General features: G+C 41.7%; 1 protein-coding gene across 1 annotated transcript in view; it reads left to right on the top strand.

The window, feature by feature from the left end:
• Positions 1-23125, top strand: part of POLDIP3 (DNA polymerase delta interacting protein 3) — a 78724-nt gene that overhangs the window by 22840 nt on the left and 32759 nt on the right. Inside the window, exon 5 of the mRNA XM_075833546.1 lies at positions 3958-4158. Within this exon, the coding sequence (XP_075689661.1) occupies positions 3958-4158 (201 nt within the window). The remainder of the gene's footprint in view (positions 1-3957; positions 4159-23125) is intronic.

The raw sequence follows: 23125 nt of genomic DNA, 5'->3' as shown, positions 1-23125 counted from the left end.
TACTACTGTATGTAAACCTACTACACTGTGTGTTAGCTCAAAAAATGGCGACACACAGTGTAGGAGGTTTGACCGTTCAATCCCCTCGTTTCTCCCGGCACTAGCCAGGATAAAGGAGGGGGGATTCTGTGAGCTCACTAGAGCGAGGGAGTTTTCTCAAATTTTGCAGCATAAAGCAATGTGGTTGCTTTACCACATGCAATGCTGCAATTTTGGGAATTGCTCCATCTAGTGACCAGCGCTGGGAAATATTATAAATTCGAATCTAATTTATAATATTTCCTGACTCGTGAAAAAATTAGAACAATGTTTAATCACCTATACATTAACTGTTTAACTAAAAAAAAAAGCGACACATTCCCTTTAAGGGGTTAACTAAAGTTAATACAAGATAAAGGTAGGGGAAACTAGGCATAACCCTAGTGACCCTGATATAAAGGAGGTAGCCTATATTGTACATGATATGATCGGCGCTGTAATGCAAATTACAGCAGTGTTTTTTTATTTAGAAAAACGATCATTTTTGACGGAGTTATGACCTATATTAGCTCATTAACTAAACTCATTAGCATAAAGCTAATATAGGTCATAACTCTGTCAAAAATGATCGTTTTTCTAAATAAAAAAACACTGCTGTAATCTACATTACAGCGCCGATCACATCATGTACAATATAAGGAATTTATAATCTGGTGACAGCCTCTTTAACATCCGCACAAAATCTGAGCCCTGAGAGCTTCATGCCATGGGTTTCCATGACTGAGCATCTGCATACAGGCCTTTCAATGCCATGCATGGGATACAGTGGTGTAAAGAAGTGATCCCCAACCACCGGGCTGCGGATCATTTGGTACCAGGCTGCGGTATCTGTTATCCACCCCGGTGGCCGCAGGGAATTTCAGGTGAAAAACCGCACCAAACTGTGGTGCAGTTCTTTGCCCGCAATGTCTGCTGTGGAAAACTGCTGAGCAACTGCTGAATCCTTCAACCCAGGAGACCGCTGCAGCCTGTGATTTGGCTGCAGTGGCGGTCACATGGGATGAAAACTCATCCGAGGAGGCTGGCCTGGAGGAAGAACACAAACTTCTGGGTAAGCATAAGTTGTTTCGTTTTTTTGTTTTGTTTTTTTTAACGCATTAACTGCTATTTGTTGTGGGTTTTACCTCCCTATTGAATTCAATGGGGAAAACCCACAGCAACTGATGCGGAATAAAACTGCACCGCATGTCAATTACTGAGCAGTTCCTCCGCTCACTATCTACGCAGCATGTGGATGAGATATGTTCTATCTCATCCACTTTGCTGCTACAGTTTTATGCTGTGGATTTTACGTTATCAATTCTGTTGTGGAGAATCTGCGGTATTTACACTTCGAGTGAACTGGCTCTAACCCTCCCCAACTACACACACACACGCGCACTCTTTTCTGGATGGTTGGGCAAAAATTTCCAGATAAACCCCTAAGTCTCCTAGAAAGCCTTCCCAAAAGATTGTTAGGTGTTTTAGCTGCAAATGGGGGACCACCTCCATATAAATGCCTATGGTTTTAGAATAAAAGATCATAAAAGCTCCTGTAGGTGTCCCAATTCTTTTGTCCATATAGTGTAGTTACATATGTTGAAAAAAAAGACACCGGTCCATCAGGTTTAACCTTTCTCAATCAATCACACATCAAGAGGTTTTCCCATCTTGGACAATTCTGGCAGCCACAGGATCCATAAATGTCCGATAGTTGCAGGTTTTTCATCTGGGACCCGCACCTATTTCTAGAACGGGGCCCCCTAAACCCCATTCTACCCTGCTCGGCTCCCACTGCTTTAAGGCCGCCTCCTGATTAGGTGGTTTTGAGTTACAAAAACAGCCAAGCTCGCTGAGCTTCGCTTTTTCCATAACTCCCATAGAAGTGAAGGGGTACAGCGTCGCACAGCGACCTGTGCTGTTTCCGTATCGCCCGTGTGCCAGAAACGGCCTAGCTCGCTGTGCTACGCTGTTTGTTACTCCCATTCACTGCTATGGGAGTCACGGAAACAGCTCAGCCCAGCTGTTTCCCCAAATTCCGACCACCTAATCAGGAAGTGCCCGGGAAGCAGCGGAAGCCGAGCAAGGTAGAACGGGGTATAGGGGTCCCCGTTCTAAAGAACGGTGCTGGTCCTGTGGATATGCCATAAATGTCTAAGATGGGAAAACCCCTTTAAATAAGCATCTAGCCCTTTTTTAAATGTTGACAAATTGTCTGCCATCACTACCTCTTCAGGAAGGGCATTTCAAAGTTTGACTACTTTAGCTGTAAAGAATACTTTTCTTTATAGAGGTCTAAAACACCTTTCTTCCACACGCAATGAATGTCCCCTGATCCCTTGTAAAGCTCTTGGAAAGAACGAATTGTCTTATTTTTTTTATTTATTTTTATAGACCACACATACTTATACATGTTAATAAAATCACCTCTAAGGCCTAATGCACACAACCGTAAAAATCGGTAATTGCGGGCCTTAATTTTTTTTACCCCCTAAAATCTTATTTGCTTTTGCAGCTGCTGCTTGACATTTAGTAGTGCTGCTTATCTTATACCCAGGTCCTTCTCTTGTGCTGTTATCTACAGTTTTATTGCATCTAATGTAAATGCATTAATACTATTACTTCTGCCTAGGAGCATTACTTTACATTTATTAACATAAAAATTCAACTGCCTTGTTGTTCCAATGCTGGTAACTTATATAGGTCTTTTTGGAATATTTTTCAATCAAGCTGAGTTTTAAGTTTCCTACTAATGGTTTTTAATCTACTACCTCTGTAGCCCCAGTACAAGGCTCTTGTGTGGTACAGTATCAAATGCTTTTGCAAACTACAGCTATACCCCAATGCCGTCCTGCCAGAGGTCTCCTGATGACCTCTACTAGGTTGTGGCTGAGGCCTGCGCTGACCATGGCAATAGAGTAGCACTTGCATGAGCCACCTGGTAGGCAGCATAGGATATACTACAACTGCCAACCACTGCAGGTGTAGTATTTTCTTTCTGCCTACCAGGAGTTTCATGTAATTGATACTCTGTTGCCATGGTCCACACAGGCTTCAGCTGTGACCTAGGAGTCAGTTTATGAAATATCCGCATTCAGGTAAGTACAGTTTTGGGAAGATTTAGAGCTCCATTGGACCAACCAAAAGCTGGAATATAATTATTTAGTAGGAGGTTTCACTTAAAGCAATTTCTAGATTACTGTCAAACTTTTTTATTTCTTAAGACCCAATGCACACAGCTGTATCACATCACCCATAGAGGGGCATAGGGCTTTACTCTTATTCTCTAGTCCTCAGATTTCATATGAAGACATACTGAGGTTTTTTTTTGTCATAATCCTTACAAATCTAACAGAACAAAAGAATAATTGTAGTATGCCCCACCACATACTGTATTATGGCGCTGTTCTCCCCTTAAAATATTGCTTCTAGTGGAAAAGTTTTCCAACATACAGCACCCAGCAGAGCATAGTACAGGGGCTCAATGTCCCGCTAAACAGTTTGCGTATGGTTCTGCCATGTGCATGGGACCTTCAGCTGTGTTAGAGATTTTTTTTACACGTTTGGTTTTGAAAGCGAGCTTTACTTTTCCAGCACTAAGTTTCCCCTTATACCTCTGTACAGTACCATATTCTCTAACCTCCCTAATGTGACGAAATCTATAAAAAAAAAAAACTTCACCTCCGTAAAAACCTCTTTGGAAAATCTTAGGCATGCAGAAGCATGGGCCCTTAGTTTTATGTGGGTGCCCTACTTAGAATCTGGAATATGGCAGCGTGCTTGTGCTATTTGTTCCAGACTCTCCACCAACAGTATACATATGGCTAAAGAAAATAGTAATTTGTAGTCTGGAGATGCAAATAATTTTAGCATTCCAGTGTAAAAATATTATTTTCTATTTTTTTTTTTTTAATCTGTTTGATTTTACTTATTTTGTAGCCTGGATTGTCCGGAAACTCATTCTCACTTGCGCAAACGTTACCTCTCACTAAAGTGGTGCAGAATGATACATACACAGCTCCCGTTTCTACACATTCTGCCTCTTCAGCACCTTTACTACGCACGAAGACTTTAACCAATGTGTCACGGACACTTGTCACAAAGGAGGCTAGTTCTTCAGTACAGCCGACTCCAACAGAGGTGAGAATCGCATGCATCAAATAAACTTGTGTTTAGCAGTAACTTCTATCGTTGACACTATTTATTCAGAGGCAAAATCATTCAGAATTGTGATTTATAATGTCAAACCCCTCCGTCCCAGAATGCACAGCTACATCCGTAGTGGTAAGCGGTTCCTGCGAATTGCCGTACAGTTGCGGCACGTGGGTGTGTCGCGAGCTCAGGTCTTGAGCCCGCATTATCAACAGCAGGAGCCAGCTGTAATATATAGCTGGGCTCCTCCAATAGCAAACGCCGGTCCCAGCCATTTAGCGTATTAGATGCCGTGGTTAATAGTCACCACGGCATCGAAGTTGTTGACAGGAAAAGGGGCTCCCTCCGTACCCCATTGGCCCTCCACAAGTGATAGTGTGGTGCTGATGGGCTGATATGGCAACCAGAGGCCTAAAAATGGCCACCTGGTCTGCCATGTGCAGAATCTAACTAGGTCTTGGCAGGGCTTAATAGACTGCTTGTCCGTGGAAATCTCACAGTTCTAATACCTTGCAATACATAAGTAGTCTAATGTATTTTACCAGTGTTTAGAAAATTAGGCCAAATGTGACTAAAGTGGGACTAAAAAAACCAACAATGTTTTAGAAAACTAAATTAAAGTTTGAAGTAGTAAAACAAATTTTGTTCATTTCATTAGGGGACACAGACCGTGGGTATATGCTGTTGCCACTAGGAAGTTTGACACTAAAAAATAAAGTGGGCCCTCCTACAGGATATACCCTGCCCACAGACATTGAGCTATTCAATCTAATAATAATCTTTATATAGCGCCAACATATTACGCAGCACTTTACAATTTAGAGGGAACATGAAACAAACAATATCAGACATTACATAGTGACAAAGTTAATTTACAATTCAAATCTGAGTGAGGACACTGCTCGCAAGAGCTTACAATCTATGAGGACATAAGGGAGACACAAAGTGTAACAGTGCAGCAGAGTCTCTACCAAATGTTTTATTTTGTATTTTTTCCATTCTCCGCAAGAAAACTTGCACACAAGTTTGACAGTCTCCCTGTTGTCCCCTCCTTGGCGGGCACACGGTCTCATTAGATAGATGTGTTTTTCAAAACAAATCACACTAGTTATCAGCGTCAGAGCGCCTTAGATTAGTTAGGAGATAGGGAATTAATATACTTGTTACAGAGCCTCTTTAAAGAGGCTCTGTCACCAGATTTTGCAACCCCTATCTGCTATTGCAGCAGATCGGCGCTGCAATGTAGATTACAGTAACGTTTTTATTTAAAAAAAACAAGCATTTTTGGCCAAGATATGGCCATTTTTGTATTTATGCAAATGAGGCTTGCAAAAGTACAACTGGGCGTGTTGAAAAGTAAAAGTACAACTGGGCGTGTATTATGTGCGTACGTCGGGGCGTTTTTACTACTTTTACTAGCTGGGCGTTCTGATGAGAAGGATCATCCACTTCTCTTCAGAACGCCCAGCTTCTGGCAGTGCAGATCTGTGACTTCACTCACAGGTCCTGCATCGTGTCGGCACCAGAGGCTACAGTTGATTCTGCAGCAGCATCAGCATTTGCAGGTAAGTAGCTACATCGACTTACCTGCAAACGCCGATGCTGCTGCAGAATCAACTGTAGCCTCTGGTGCCGATGTGTCCTCGCTCGTCTGACACGATGCAGGACCTGGGGAAGTGACGTCACAGCGTGATCTCTCGAGAACACGGCTGTGTCTGCACTGCCAGAAGCTGGGCGTTCTGAAGAGAAGTGGATGATACTTCTCATCAGAACACCCAGCTAGTAAAAGTAGTAAAAACGCCCCGATGTACGCACATAATACACGCCCAGTTGTACTTTTACTTTTCAACACGCCCAGTTGTACTTTTGCAAGCCTCATTTGCATAAAAACAAAAATGGTCATAACTTGGCCAAAAATGCTCGTTTTTTTAAAATAAAAACGTTACTGTAATCTACATTGCAGCGCCTAAATGCTGCAATAGCAGATATGGGTTGCAAAATCTGGTGACAGAGCCTCTTTAAGGGGTCATAATTTCTGTACCCCCGACCCAAATGTTTTGGGGCTCTACACCAACCTTTTTTGTCGTACCGAAAAAGGATGGTTCGGTTGGGCCCATTTTGGATCTCAAGCGTCTTAACGCTCGTGTCGGGGCTGTTCTTTTCGGATGGAATACCTCCGGTCTGTCATAGTATCCATGGAACAGGGGGAGTTTCTTTCCTCAGTGGACATTAAGGATGCGTATCTGCACGTTCCTATTTGCCAGACTCACCAGCACTACCTGCGCTTTGCAGTGCTGTCCCATCATTACCAATTTGTGGTTCAGTCTGGCCACGGCTCCGAGAGTCTTTAGGAAGGTTTTCTCAGTCTTGATAGTGCACCTTCGGACCAGGGGGTTGTTGGTCACCCCGTACCCGGACGACATTTTGATAGTCCTCTTCCAGGGAGGGCGACAAGACTGCACTACTAGACACCCGGAGTTGGTTTGGTTGGATTATCAACCGCTTCAAATCTTGTCTGTCTCCATCCCAGAAGATTGTGTTCCTGGGCATTGCCTTCGATACTCTGTCTGCGAGTGGTTTCCTTCCCCCAGAGCGACTATTGATCCTTCAGAACGGGATTCATTCATTGCAAACATCCACTCCGACTTCACTCTGCCTCTGCTTGAGGGTTTTCAGGAACCTAGCGGCCTCAATTGAGATTATTCCGTTTAGGCAGTTCCACACAAATCCTCTATAGCGGGCATTTTCTCCTTGTGAAAGCGCTCTCTGGACTCCCTGGATGTGAGGTTCAACAACTGGGCCGTCTATTTCCTCAGTTGCAAAAAAGGTGGCTCCCGGGGAGTGGTTTCTTCACCAGGAGGTCTTCAACCAAATATGTCTCCGGTAGGGCCATCCAGAGATGGACCTGATGGCTTCCAGATTTAATAGTCCTGTTCCCTGATTCATCGCCTGAGATCTGGAGGCCTGGGCCGTGGATGCTCTCGTGTTGCCGTGGTCCAACTTCAGTCTCCTGTAGGTCTTTTTCCTCCTCCGGCCCATGGTCAAGGGGATTCCAGCCATACCGATCGTTCCAGATTGGCCACGCTATTGGTGGTACATGGACCGCGTGTTCCTGCTGGCCGATGTCCTGTTGCCCTTGCCTCACCTTCTCTCTGAGACGTCTCTTCCACCAGGATTTTTAAGGTCGCTACGTTTATTCTGAGGGCTCGTGGTCTCTCGGAGAGTGTCCATCTCAAGACTAGGAAGCCGCCTTCAGCCCGCATTTACAATCGTACCTGAAAGGCCTTCCTTCGATGGTGTGAAGATCGCAAACTCCTCCCTTGAGCTTTTCTCTGGTTCCTGAAGGGGTAGGTGTTCTTATTCAGTCGCCCATTGGCGTCTTAAGGCTGACGTCAAAACTTTTTTTTTTTTTCTGCAGTGGGTGGCTCATACGTTTTCCCCTAAGGCCCCTCAATTCCTTCTTGGGATCTCAATTTGGTTTTGGAGTTCTTAGGTAGTGCACTCTAAACCCTTGCGAGACATCTCCCTATGTCTCCTGTCCTGGAAAGTGTTTTTTCTGGTAGTGGCGACCTGCATCCGGAGGGTCTCCAGAATTGGCGGCTCTCTATTTCCGTTCTCCATTTTTTTACTCTCAGGACAAGGCAGTGCTCCGCATGATGCCTGCTTTCCCTCCTAAAGTTTTTTTCGTCTTTTCACATGAATGAGGACATTGTTTTGCCATCCTTTTTATCCATCTGTCATCTGAGGGAGCAGTTCCTCCACAACCTGGATGTCGTCCGCAACTTGTAGACTTATTCGGTCACTGCTTCCTTGCGGAGGTTGGATTCCCTCTCCATCCTACCGGAGGGTCTCAGGAAGAGTTTGGCGTCCCATAAGACCGCTCCTGCTCGCAGGATTTGATTGACTATTCGCAAGCCTTATCAGCTGTTGGAGCCATGTGGTCCACCCACCTTTTTGGGGCATGGCCCACTTTACCAGAGCGGTTAAAGCTTCCTGCGCTGTGCATCATCAGGCCTCTACTCCTCAGCTGTGCAAGGCGGCGACATGGTCTTCTTTGCACACTTTTTGTCAAGTTCTATCAAGTGCATGCCCTTGCATCTGCAGATGCTTCCCTGGGTCTGTGATATAGGTGAACATGAGGACTTCTCTAGGACGTCCTATGGTCTGTGTCCCCCAATGTAATGAATGAGGAAATAGGATTTTTTGAGTACTCACTGTAAAATCCTTTTCTCATTCAGTTCTTGGGGTATACCGCTCCCACCAATTATGTGTTGAGGTTTTCTTTGTGCTTGGTTGTCATTTTGAGGGATTGTCCTCTGTTTGTTTGACATACCTTTTTTCTTACCTTGTATTTGCTTCTTCTCCTGCTTGCGGACAGACTGAATAGCTCTGTGTCTGTGACAGGGGATATCATGTAGGAATGGGCCACTTTTTTATTTCTTAGTATCAAGTTTCCTAGTGGCAACAGCATATACGCATGTTCTGTCCCCCAATGAACTAGATGAGAACACTATTTTACGGTGAGTACTCTACTCATAAAATTTGTTATTTTTTTTTGAGTACTCACTGTAAAATCGTTTTCTCGTCCAGTTCATTGGGGGATATTTTTATAAATGATATATATATATATATATATATATATATATATATATATATTTTTTTTTTAATGTCCCTTCATTAACCCCTTAGTGACCACTAATATGCCTTTTCACGGCGGTCACTAAGGGGCCTTAGGCTAGGCCGCCGCCTTTTCACGGCAGCCCAGTCTAAGCCCTGCACGGGTGTCCCGTTTACTTAGATCGCGGCCATTTAACTTTACAGAGGGAGGGAGCTCCCACTGTCACCAATCGGCGGCCCGCAAATGCAATCGCTGGTCTCCGATGGGGTGTCATGTCAGCCGGGGGCCTAATAAAAGCCCCAGGTCTGCCCTGGGCATATGCCTATAAGTATAGCAAAGCATTATAGCAGCGATCTACAGATCACATGGTAAAGTCCCCTAGTGGGACTAAAAAATAAGTATGTAATGTGAAATAAAAATGATTAATAAAAATAAAAAAAAAATCCCCAGAAAAGGGGGTTTTATTTAGTAAAAGTGAAAAAATAAATGTACACATATATGGTATTGACTCAAAGTTAATGTAATTTAAACCGCAAGGTGAACACCACAAAAAACGACATTGCTATTTTTTTTCCATTGCCCCCCCAAAATAGTAATAAAAGTTAATCAATAGGTCCCATGTACCCCAAAACAGCAGCAATCAAAACTACGTCTCGTCCCGCAAAAAACAAGTCCAAAACATAACTACATTGACAGAAAAATAAAAAAATGACGGCTCTTGGAAAGCAACGATGCAAAAACAAATAATTTTCATTCAAAAGTGTTTTTATTGTGCAAAAGTCGTAAAACATAATAAAAACCTCCACATATGTGGTATTTTCGCAATCGTACCGACCCATAGAATAAAGGTAGCGTGTTATTTACGCCGCACAGTGAACAACGTCAATTTAAAACGCATGGAACAATGGTGGAATTTCAGGGTTTTTTCTATTCTCTTCCCCCCCCCCCACCCCTCAAAAAACAAGTTAATCAAATATGTACCCCAACATGGTGCCATTATAAACTATAACTAATCCCGCAAAAAGCCTCATACAGCTATGTCGACGGAAAAATAAAAGTTATAGCTCTTTGAATGCGACTATAGAAAAACGAAAAAAAATAGCTTGGTCATTATGGCCTAAAATAGGCTGGTCACTAAGGGGTTGATGGGGGACGACAATTGATATTGCCACATTTGTTACAACCTGAACTATATAAAAATGGCACATTTATCACGCTTGTTAAGCGGCGTAAAAAAATAAAACCATGGCAGAATTACACATTATTGCTAACCTGGCCAAAAAAAAAAAAATGGAATAGAAAGTGATTAGTGTCACGTGCCCCAAAGTGGCAAAAAAAAAAAAACGTTTTTCCCGCAAAAAATAGTCCTAACAGCTTTGTTGACAGAAAAATAAAAGGTTATGGCTTTCAGAATAGCAACACCAAAACATGATTTTTTTTTAAAAAGTATTTATTGTGTAAAAGTTGTAAAATATACCGAATTTTGTTATTTTTTTTTGTTTTCTTTTCACAATAATCCTATAGTTACGCAGAATAAAGTGAACAAGTCGTTTATACCGCATGGTGAATGTTTTTAAAGTGTCAGAATTGGTGTTTTTGTCTCCTCCCCTCCCAAAACAGAATTTAAAAAAAATTTATCTAAAAGTTGCATTTACCCCAAAATTCTACCATTAAAAACTACAGCCTCCAAAAAACAAGCCCTCCCACAGCTTTTTTGACGTAAAAATAAAGTTATGGCTCTCAGAATATGGGGACACAAAAAATAAATTATTTGAAACAAAAGTGATTTTTATTGTGCAGACGCTGGAAAGCATAAAAAAATTATATACATATGGCGATGCTAAATGTGCAGAGTGTTCCAAAAGCGGGAAGATTGGGCACCATTTATCAGTGCGACAAAGGTCACATATCTATGTATTTACCCCATTATTATACCCTCTTATTATGCCCTGATCTACCCCGCACAGTTTACATATGCCCCTACATCATAAACTGAAATACTTGAAAACCCCAAACAAAACTACCACTAATCAAAATCTACGCTCCAAAACCCAAATGGTGCTTGCTCCCTCCCTTCTGAGCCCTGCAGCGTGCCCAAACAGCAGTTTACGTCCACATATATATGGCATCGCCATACCCGGGAGAACCGCTTAACAGTTTGAGGTATTTGTCTTCAGTGGCACGTACTGGGCACAACATATTGTGCACTAAAATGGCATATACCTGTGGTCAAAATGCTCCCTACACCCCTTAAAAAATGCTTTGAGGTTTGCAGTTTCCAAAATGGGGGTCACTACTTGGGGGTTTGTTTTACTTTTTGATCCCAGAGCCCTGCCATTGTTGGCCAGTGCCGCGAAAATCACCAAAATAGACCTCGCATGCGCATTTGCGCTTTCACTCCTAAGCACTGTCATATGTCCAGGCAAATGATAAATGCCTTGAGGGGTGTAGTTTACAATATGGGGTGATTTCTCAGGGTTTTACACTCTCTACTCTGGTACCTAAGGCAGCTCTGCAAATGCGACATGGTGCCTCTACACCAGTCCAGCATAATCTGCACTCTAAAAGCCAAATGGCGATCCTTCCATTTTGAGCCCTTCCATGTGCCCAAACAGCAGTTTAGGGCCACAATGGGGTTATTGCCGTAATCGGAAGAAATTGGGAAAAAATATATATATATTTTTCTCCTATTACCCCTTGTGGGGAAAAAAATTGGGTGCAAAACTACATTTTTGGGGAAAAAAATAATTTTTCATTTTAACTGCCTCATTCTAATACAATCTATGAAACACCTGTGGGACCAAAATGCTCACTACACCCCTAGATGATTACCCTGTGGGGCATAGTTTCCAAAATCGAGTCACTTCTACTTTACTTGCACCTCAGGGGCTCTGCAAATGCGACATGGCGCCCAAAAAACAATCAACCAAAATCTACATGCTAAGTAGCACTCCTGCCTTTCTGAGCCCTGCCATGTGTCCAAACAGCAGTTTATTACCACTTCTGAGGTATTGCCGTACTCGGGGAAAAATTGCTTTACAATTGTTGTGGTGCTTTTTCTCCTTTCTCCCTTGTGAAAATGAAAGAAAATTCAACATTTTTGTGGAAAGAATGTAGATTTTCATTTTCACTTCCTAATTCCAACAAATTCAACAGAAAAAGTGGGGTCAAAATGCTCACTATACCGCTAGATAAATTTCATGAGGGGTGTAGTTTCCCAAATAGGGTCACTTTTGCCGGGTTTGCACTATTTTGGCCCCTCAGTGGCTTTCCAAATGTGACATGGCGCCGAAAACAATTCCAGCAATGGCGCTCCATCCGTTCTAAGCCCTGCCGTTTGTCCAAACAGCCGTTTATTACCACATATGGGTTATTGCTGTGCTCAGAGTTTGAGCTAAAACGAAATTTTATTTGAAAAAAAATTGATTTTCAATTTCACGGCATAATTCCCATAAATTCTGAAAAAACAGTGTGGGGTCAAAATGCTAACTATACCCCTAGAAATATTCCTTGAGAGGTGTAGTTGCCAAAATGGGTCACTTTTGGAGGGTTTCTTCTGTTTTGGTCCCTCCAGGGCGTTGCAAACACGACATGGCACTGAAAACTATTCCAGCAAAATCTGCTCTCCAAAGTCAAAATGGTGCTCCTTCCGTTGTGAGCCCTGCCGTGGGTCCAAACCGCAGTTTATTACCACTTATGGGGCACTGCCGTAATCGGGAGAAGATGCTTTACAAATGTTGGGGTGATTTTTCTCATTTGTTCATTGTCAAAATTAAAACTTTCTACGTTTTTTCAGAAAATTTCATTTTTACAGACTAATTTGCAATAAGCTTAGTAATGAAATTGTGGGGTCAAAATGCTAAACTATACCCCTAGATAAATTCCTTGAGGGGTGTAGTTTCCAAGATGTGGGTCACCTTTTGGGGGGTTTCCACTGTTTTGGCACCACAAGACCTCTTCAAACCTGACATGGTGCCTAAAATACATTCTAAAAAAAGGCAGCCCCAAAATCCTCTAGGTGCTCATTTGCTTCTGAGGCCGGTGCTTCAGTCCATAAGCACACTAGGGCCACATGTGGGATATTTCTAAAAACTGCAGAAACTGGGCAATTAAAATTGAGTTGCATTTCTCTGGTAGAACTTTCTGTTAAAGAAAAAAATGTATTACCAATGAATTTTGGCAATAAAAATAAATTGCATTTCCCCTCTATTTTGCTTTAATTCCTGTGAAACGCCTAAAGGGTTAAAGTTTCTGAATGCTGTTTTGAATGCTTTAAGGGGGTCTAGTTTTTAAAATGGAGTGATTTTATGGGGACTTTCTAATATATAAGGCCCTCAAAGCAACTTCACAACCGAACTGGCCCCTGTAATAATAGCCTTTTGACATTTTCTTAAAAATTTGAGAAATTGCTGCTAAAGTTCTAAGCATTGTAACGTCCTAGAAAAATAAAAGGACTTTTAGCCCCTTCCCGCCGCAACCATTTTTCAGATTTTCATTTTCGTTTTTTCCTCCCTACCTTCCAAAAGCTATAACTTTTATTTTTATTTTTCTGTCAATATAGTCCTATGAGAGCTTGATTTTTGCGGGACGAGTTGTAGTTTTTCGTACCACCATTTTATTGTGCCATATAATGTACTAGGAAACGGGAAAAAAAATATTTGTGGGTTATAAAATGAAAACTGCAATTCTTCCATTGGTTTTTGCGCTTCGTTTTTACGGAATTCACTGTGCAATTAAACCAACATGTTAACTTTATTCTGTGGCTCAATATGATTACAGCGATACCAAATATAAATAGTTTTTTTTCTATATTTTACTACTTTTTACAAGTAAAAACCGAAGTGTAAAAAATAAAATGTATTCTGTCACCAAATTCTGAGAGCCATAACTTTTTCCGTCGATTAAGTGGTATGAGGGCTTATTTTTTGCGGGTTAAGCAGTAGTTTTAATGATACAATTTTGGGGTACATGCGACTGTTTGATCACTTTTTATTTCATTTTTTTGTGGGAGATGGTGAAAAAAAAGAGTGTGGCGTTTTAGATATTTTTTTTTAATTTATTTATTTTTTGTAAGACTGGGGAGCTCTTACACTGTCCGTAGCAGTGACACGCCTCCTTGCCAGTTCGGCAGAAGACTGATCTTGATAGCTGAAGAGTGAGCGTGCGCACCCGCACACTCTCTCTCCTCGCTCTTGCTGTAACACTGTCCATATCTGATTGGACAGTGTCACAGCCATAGTAATACGCCCCTTGCCAGTACACGCCCCGTTGACTATTCATGGGGTTATTTAAAGAGAATGTGTTGGTAGAAAAATATATAATTTTTTTTTTTAGTTACTGTTAGTCAATAAATGATTACACATTGTTCTAATTTCAATTTTTTCACAAGTCAGGAAATATTATAAATTAGATTCTAATTTATAACATTTCCATGTGCTGGTCACTAGAGGGAGCAATTTCCAAAACGGCAGCATTGCAATGTGGTAAAGTAACCTCATTGCTTTATGCTGCAAATTTGGTGTAGACACACACGCTCTAGTGTGCTCACACAATGCCCCCTCCTTTATCCTGGCTAGTGCCAGGAGAAAGGAGGGGGTTGAATATTCAAACCTCCTACACTGTGTGCTGCCATTTTTTGAGCGAATGCACAGTGTAGGAGGATTACATACAGTGTAGGAGGATTACATACAGTGTAATCACGCAGTATAACACGCACAAACATAACTTTCCTGCCGCTGCCTCCGCTCCTAGACCTTGCTTCTGAACATATGGACAGAAGCCGCGACCTGAAATAGTAATCTTACTGTCCGGCCGCGGCTTCCGGACCACATGAAAATGGTGCCGGATGTCGCTCGGCCGAAGACCTTCCTTTTGGACTGTGTGGGAGCCGTTCCCACACGGACGGCGTACGCTATATGGTGAATGGAACGGCTCTCGTTCGCATTCACTATTGGGATGTATGTGCCGTATTCCATCTCTGTATGTGTCGTTAATAGACACATACTGAGATGAAAAAAAAATGGCAGCCCCCATAGAGAAGTTAAAGAAGAAATAAAAAAGTAAAACACAAAAACACAAATAAAATTTATTTTAATAACATACTTAAAGCAAAAACATATATAAAAAATATTTTCCGTGACACCTTACCTTTAAATATCGGGCGCCAAATATAACAGCACCGATAGCTAAATAACAGAGGGAGGTAGAAAAAAATGTAAAGTGCCCCCGGGTTTGTGCAGCCCTCCCCATTACATGCTGCACTTGTATGGGGAGGTCAAAGGTTCTCTTTAAGGCCAAAACAAGCTGTGTCGTTAAGGAGTTAAGGGTATAGTTTACAAAATAGGGTTGCAGTGGGGTTTACACTGTATTGGTACCTCATGAGCTCTGCAAATGCGTCATGGAACCCGAAAACGGATCCAGCAAAATCTGTTCTCCAAAAGTTCCTTCCCTTCTGAGCTGTACGGTGTGCCCAAACGACCATTTAAGACTACATATGGAATATTAACATGCACCTGAGAAAATGCCTAATTATTGTTGGGGTGCTTTTTCTCCTATAGCCCTTGTGTAAATGAAAAATGTGAGCTAAAACGACGTCATATTGGGGAACAAAAATATTTTTACGCCCCAATTCACTTGAAACACCAGTTGGGTCAAAAATATTCTTACACCCCTAATATTTTGTCAGTTTTATACTGACAGGCAATAATGCTTTGGTATACAAAGCATTATATAAGCGATCAAAAGATCGCACAGTGATGTCCCTAGTGCGACTGCAAAACAAATGAATGTGAAATAAAAATAATTAAGGTACGCAGAAAAAAATCCATGTTTTTTGTTTCATAAAACTTCGTTTTATTTAGCAAAAGTCTAAAAAATAAACGACACATACAGTGAAGGAAATAAGTATTTGATCCCTTGCTGATTTTGTAAGTTTGCCCACTGTCAAAGACATGAACAGTCTAGAATTTTTAGGCTAGGTTAATTTTACCAGTGAGAGATAGATTATATAAAAAAAAAAACAGAAGATCATAGTCAAAATTATATATATTTATTTGCATTGTGCACAGAGAAATAAGTATTTGATCCCCTACCAACCATTAAGAGTTCAGCCTCCTCCAGACCAGTTACACGCTCCAAATCAACTTAGTGCCTGCATTAAAGACAGCTGTCTTACATGGTCACCTGTATAAAAGACCACTGTCCACAGACTCAATTAATCAGTCTGACTCTAACCTCTACAACATGGGCAAGACCAAAGAGCTTTCTAAGGATGTCAGGGGCAAGATCATAGACCTGCACAAGGCTGGAATGGGCTACAAAACCATAAGTAAGACGCTGGGTGAGAAGGAGACAACTGTTGGTGCAATAGTAAGAAAATGGAAGACATACAAAATGACTGTCAATCGACATCGATCTGGGGCTCCATGCAAAATCTCACCTCGTGGGGTATCCTTGATCCTGAGGAAGGTGAGAGCTCAGCCGAAAACTACACAGGGGGAACTTGTTAATGATCTCAAGGCAGCTGGGACCACAGTCACCAAGAAAACCATTGGTAACACATTACACCGTAATGGATTAAAATCCTGCAGTGCCTGCAAGGTCCCCCTGCTCAAGAAGGCACATGTACAGGCCCGTCTGAAGTTTGCAAATGAACATCTGGATGATTCTGAGAGTGATTGGGAGAAGGTGCTGTGGTCAGATGAGACTCAAATCTCTAAAATCTCTTTGGCATTAACTCAACTCGCCGTGTTTGGAGGAAGAGAAATGCTGCCTATGACCCAAAGAACACCGTCCCCACTGTCAAGCATGGAGGTGGAAACATTATGTTTTGGGCGTGTTTCTCTGCTAAGGGCACAGGACTACTTCACCGCATCAATGGGAGAATGGATGGAGCCATGTACTGTCAAATCCTGAGTGACAACCTCCTTCCCTCCACCACTACATTAAAAATGGTTCGTGGCTGGGTCTTCCAGCACGACAATGACTCGAAACATACAGCCAAGGCAACAAAGGAGTGGCTCAAAAAGAGGCTCTGTCACCACATTATAAGTGGCCTATCTTGTACATAATGTGATCGGCGCTGTAATGTAGATTACAGCAGTGTTTTTTTATTTAGAAAAACGATCATTTTTGACGGAGTTATGACCTATATTAACTTTATGCTAATGAGTTTCTCAATGGACAACTGGGCGTGTTTTACTTTTTGACCAAGTGGGCGTTGTATAGGAGTGTATGACGTTGACTAATCAGCGTCATACACTCCCCTCCATTCATTTACACTGCAGATAGCGATATAGCTATATCGCTATTTGCAGTCACATAAACACACTATAACGCTACTCATGTGTCATGACAATGAATATACATTATCTCCAGCCAGGACGTCATGTGTATTCATTCTCCTGACCACTTCTGTAGCGTCACTGTGATTTACAACACAGCAGGCGTAGTCTCGTGAGATTACGCAGTAAACTGTCATTCACAGCGAGATCTCGCCGTGCTGTAAATCACAGAGACGCTACAGAAGTGGTAAGGAGTCTGAATACACATGACGTCCTGGCCGGAGGTAATGTATATTCATTATCCGGACACTGCAGTAATCTGTGTGTGTGTGTGTGTCTGTCTCGCTGCAGATAGCGATATAGCTATATCGCTATCTGCAGTATAAATGAATGGGGAGAAGTGTATGACGCTGATTGGTCAGCGTCATACACTTCTCTCCACAACGCCCACTTGGTCATATAGTAAAACACGACCAGTTGTCAAAATTGATCGTTTTTCTAAATAAAAAACACTGCTGTAATCTACATTACAGCGCCGATCACATCATGTACAATATAGGACACTTATAATGTGGTGACAGAGCCTCTTTAAATTGTATTTCTATGTTAACACCTGCTGTGTTACTGAAATTGAATATTCGCAAAAACAAATTAAATTGGTAAATTTTACCTCCACTTTGCATTAATTCCTGTAAAGCACCTAAATGGTTAACACACCTCCTATATTCGGTTTTCAAATAAGTGAAGGGGTGCAGTTTTTCAAATGTGGTGATTTATGGGGTTTCTAGTGTATAAGCCCCTCAAAGCCACTTAAACTGAAGTGGTGCCTAAAAAAAATATGGGTCTTTCAAGTTTTTTTTTTTTGGGAAAATGCTAAAAACTAATTTTTACATTTATAAGCCTTATAACGTCCTTAAAATATAGTTTAAAAAAATGTTTGCTTCATAAAGACGACATGTAATATTTATGGGGAAAAAATTGTGTTGTATCCATTTTAGAAGCAAAGGATTTAAAACTTAGGACTGCAAACATTTTTTAATTTTCTGTTTAATTTCGTTGTTTTTTTTAAGAGTAAATATATTGACCATAATTTCTGACTAAAAGTACAATGTGTCTTAAAAAAACCCAATATCAATTACTTCATTCTCAAGTTACTACATAAACTGACACATGTCCAATTTTAAAAATGAGGCTGCGTCCTCAAGTCCAAATCGGGCTGCGTCCCCAAAGTGGACCTGTCCCATCAAGTCTGATCTGTGATCAACGTATCCGAGCAGGAGGCACTGAGCAGATTGATATATAGTTGTGTGAGAAAAAATTAAAAATAGCCTATTTTTTTTTTAATCGAAATGGACCGTAACTTTTCAAACAACTTCTGCTTATCTAATAATATACCCGATATAGATCAACTTTCTAATATACTTACTGTTTAAAATGATTTGAATGGATTAAAACAAAATTTTAAGTTATTGCCACTATAATCTGCTGCACATCCCTTGTGGTTGAGAAAAATCCGTCCCTAGTTACAGAGCAGAATTGACTGACTGCAGAAGGGGGCCTGTTTCTTTAGTCTGCCTATACAAGTCTGGAGAGGGGAGGGAGTGCAGGGAGAGACAAACACCCCTGCATTCTTTATAAGTCTATAGAGGCAGAATCAGATTGAGGAAGACATTGACAGACGTGCTGCAGCTTCCTGGTAAGTTTATATCTCACCTCGGTGCTGGATGGATTCTCCGCTACACTGCCCAATACTGCTATATAACTTTTCCATACTGCGGCAGCTTCTTTATATGTGATAGGATAGCAGAGTTCTGCTCCTCTGTGTGCAATGTATAGAAGACATAATAGCAATTCGGCTCTGTCCATTAGTTCAGAGACCTCTGTGAATTAGGAGAGCCTGCAGAGGGGAAAACTGCTAAAAAAAAAAAATGCAGAATACAAGTCATATAATGGCCAAAAAGTGTTATTCCTCCTGTATACACATATGACCGCTTATTCTGAAAAGTTAGGTACGATTTTAAAGGTCTGCTAACTCTGGACTTAAAGGGGTTTTCCCATCCGAGACATTTGACATATCCATAGGATATGTCATAGATGTAAGATGCGGAACACGCACCTATCTCCAGAACAGGCCCCCCTAAATCCCGTTATGTCGCTCTGTGTTGTGGCTGAAGCGTGTGATTCCCAACCACGAATTAGGTTTCCGTGCGTCCCATAGTAGTGAATGGCCGTTACGGATGCAGCTTAGCATGTGAGCTACACTGTTTTCGTAACTACCATTCAGTCCTATGGGATTTACAGAAAAACAGCGTAGCTCAGTGACATTCCGTATTTCATGGTTGAGAATCACACGCTTCAGCCACAAAAGAGCGGCAGAACGGGTTTAGGGGGCCCCGTTCTAGAGATAGATGCGGGTGCCAGAGGTGAGACCTGCACTTATCTGACATCTATGACATATCCTGTGGATATGTCCTAAATGTCTCTGATGGGAAAACACATTTAAGAGTCCACAATGCAAGTAGAGAGAAAAAATCCGCACTCATCCGGGCTGACATAGAAAATTATTTAATACTTGTAAAAAAGGTGTGTGGGGGGGCAGTTTCAGGTAACACCCGTTTTGCGTACAACGCTTTCTCAAGCCCTCTCGAGTGCGGCATTTTTTCTCTACTTGCATTGTGTTACATATGGTTTCACCTATGACACCCAGCACATCCATAGACTTATACCGCAGCCCCTGTTGCTCCTCCATGGGCAGTGTACTGCCGAATGTCCAGAAGGACTACTGGTCACAGCAGTGCCGACTGATTCTGTTGTACTTAAGCTCTCTTAGAGTCCAATGGGCGGTCCTACTGTGATTGGCAGCTATTTATGCCTTCACACATACACGGAAGGCTGTCAATCAATTGTTAAGATTGCCCACTGGATTCTTTAGCCCACAATGAGCAGAGATTTAAATGAATACAATGCAGGTTATCCTGAATCATTTTACACAAAGCTATATATCTGTTCAGCTACTCCTGCACTATAACACTCTGCCTGCGGATATGACAGCATGATCAATATTACAAGTTTCTTTTTAAGGGGTGAAAGTTCAGTGTTCCAAATGAACAAGCTTCTGTTCTGTGCAGACACTTCTACAATTCAGAAAAAATCATAGAAGAAATCCTACAGCTCACAATTGGCAGATCTTTAGTGCAGGCTGCGCTCGGATCCCCGTGACGGCTCACAGTGGGGTCAACAAGAAACGAAAGAAGCAGTGATCCAGCGCAGAATAGTTTTAAAGGAAGCACGGTTCCAATTTTATTTCAAAACTTCTTTTTTTTTTTTAAATAAATATATATATATATATATATATATACACTACCGTTCAAAAGTTTGGGGTCACTTAGAAATTTCCTTATGTTTGCAAGAAAAGCACAGCTTTTTTCAATGAAGATAACATTAAAGAGTCTCTGTCACCAGATTTTGCAACCCCTATCTCCTATTGCAGCAGATCGGCGCTGCAATGTAGAAAAGAGTAACGTGTTTTTTTTTAAAAAACTAGCATTTTTGGCCAAGTTATGAAAATTTTTATATTTATGTAAATGAGGCTTTCTAAAGTACAACTGGGCGTGTATTGTGTTCGTTACATCTGGGCGTGTTTTTACTTCTTTTACTAGCCGGGCGTTGTTAATAGAATCATCATCCACTTCTCTTCACAACACCCAGCTTTTGGCAGTGCAGACACAGCGTGTTCTCGAGAGATCACGCTGTGACGTCACTTCCTGCCCCAGGTCCTGCATCGTGTCGGACGAGCGAGGACACAGCACCAGAGGCTACTGTTGATTCTGCAGCAGCATCAGCGTTTGCAGGTAAGTAGCTACATCGACTTACCTGCAAACGCCGATGCTGCTGCAGAATCAAATGTAGCCTCTGGTGCCGATGTGTCGTCGCTCGTCCGACACGATGCAGGGCCTGGGGAAGTGACGTCACAGCGTGATCTCTCTAGAACACGCTGTGTCTGCACTGCCAGAAGCTGGGCGTTGTGAAGAGGAGTGGATGATACTTCTATTAACAACGCCCAGCTAGTAAAGGAAGTAAACACGCCCAGATGTAACACACACAATACACGCCCAGTTGTACTTTAGAAAGCCTCATTTACATAAATATAAAAATGGTCATATCTTGGCCAAAAATGCTCGTTTAAAAAAAAACAAAAAAAAACTTTACTCTTATCTACATTGCAGCGCCGATCTGCTGCAATAGGAGATAGGGGTTGCAAAATCTGGTGACAGAGCCTCTTTAAGTTAATCAGAAATACACTCTATACATTGTTAATGTGCTAAATGACTATTCTAGCTGCAAACGTCTGGTTTTTAATGCAATATCCACATAGGTATATAGAGGCCCATTTCCAGCAACCATCACTCCAGTGTTCTAATGGTACATTGTATTTGCTAACTGTTAGAAGGCTAATGGATGATTAGAAAACCCTTGTGCAATTATGTTAGCACCGCTGTAAACAGTTTTGCTGTTTAGAGGGGCTATAAAACTGACCTTCCTTTGAGCTAGTTGAGAATCTGGAGCATTACATTTGTGGGTTCGATTAAACTCTCAAAATGGCTAGAAAAAGAGAGCTTTCATGTGAAACTCGACAGTCTATTTTTGTTCTTAGAAATGAAGGCTATTCCATGCGAGAAATTTCCAAGAAACTGAAGATTTCCTACAACGGTGTGTACTACTCCCTTCAGAGGACAGCACACACAGGCTCTAACCAGAGTAGAAAGAGAAGTGGGAGGCCCCGCTGCACAACTGAGCAACAAGACAAGTACATTAGAGTCTCTAGTTTGAGAAATAGACGCCTCACAGGTCCTCAACTGGCAGCTTCATTAAATAGTACCCGCAAAACGCCAGTGTCAACGTCTACAGTGAAGAGGCGACTCCGGGATGCTGGCCTTCAGGGCAGAGTGGCAAAGAAAAAGCCATATCTGAGACTGGCTAATAAAAGGAAAGGATTAATATGGGCAAAAGCACACAGACATTGGACAGAGGAAGATTGGAAAAAAGTGTTATGGACAGACGAATCGAAGTTTGAGGGGTTTGGATCACACAGAAGAACATTTGTGAGACGCAGAACAACTGAAAAGATGCTGGAAGAGTGCCTAACGGCATCTGTCAAGCATGTTGGCGGTACTGTGATGGTCTGGGGTTGCTTTGGTGCTGGTAAAGTGGGAGATTTGTACAAGGTAAAAGGGATTTTGAATAAGGAAGGCTATCACTCCATTTTGCAACGCCATGCCATACCCTGTGGACAGTGCTTGATTGGAGCCAATTTCATCCTACAACAGGACAATGACCCAAAGCACACCTCCAAATTATGCAAGAACTATTTAGGGAAGAAGCAGGCAGCTGGTATTCTATCTGTAATGGGGCGGCCAGCGCAGTCACCAGATCTCAACCCCATAGAGCTGTTGTGGGAGCAGCTTGACCGTATGGTACGCAAGAAGTTTCCCATCAAGCCAATCCAACTTGTGGGAGGGGCTTCTGGAAGAACGGGGTGAAATTTCTCCCGATTTACCTCAGCAAATTAACAGCTAGAATGCCAAAGGTCTGCAATGCTGTAATTGCTGCAAATGGAGCATTCTTTGACGAAAGCAAAGTCTTTGAAGGAGAAAATATTATTTCAAATAAAAATCATTATTTCTAACCTTGTCAATGTCTTGACTATATTTTCTAGTCATTTTGCAACTCATTTGACAAATATAAGTTTGTTTTCATGGAAAACACAATTGTCTGGGTGACCCCAAACTTTTGAACGGTAGTGTGTTTTGTGTATATATATATATATAACAAAAAGACAAGAGCATGGAAGCCGCACTCACGAAAAAAAGTGACGTTTATTCACCCAACAACTGCAACGTTTCACTTCCTCAAGCTTGAAAATGCTTCCATTGAGGAAGTGAAACGTTGCAGTTGTTGGGTGAATAAACTTCATTTTTTTTCGTGAGTGCTGCTTCCATGCTCTTGTCTTTTTGTTATACATCATATGGGGAGAAGTCACTCCTATCATTTGAAG

The sequence above is a fragment of the Rhinoderma darwinii genome, chromosome 7 (genome assembly GCF_050947455.1).
Source record: "Rhinoderma darwinii isolate aRhiDar2 chromosome 7, aRhiDar2.hap1, whole genome shotgun sequence".
Classification (NCBI taxonomy): domain Eukaryota; kingdom Metazoa; phylum Chordata; class Amphibia; order Anura; family Rhinodermatidae; genus Rhinoderma; species Rhinoderma darwinii.
This window is presented reverse-complemented; position numbering and strand designations above follow the sequence as displayed.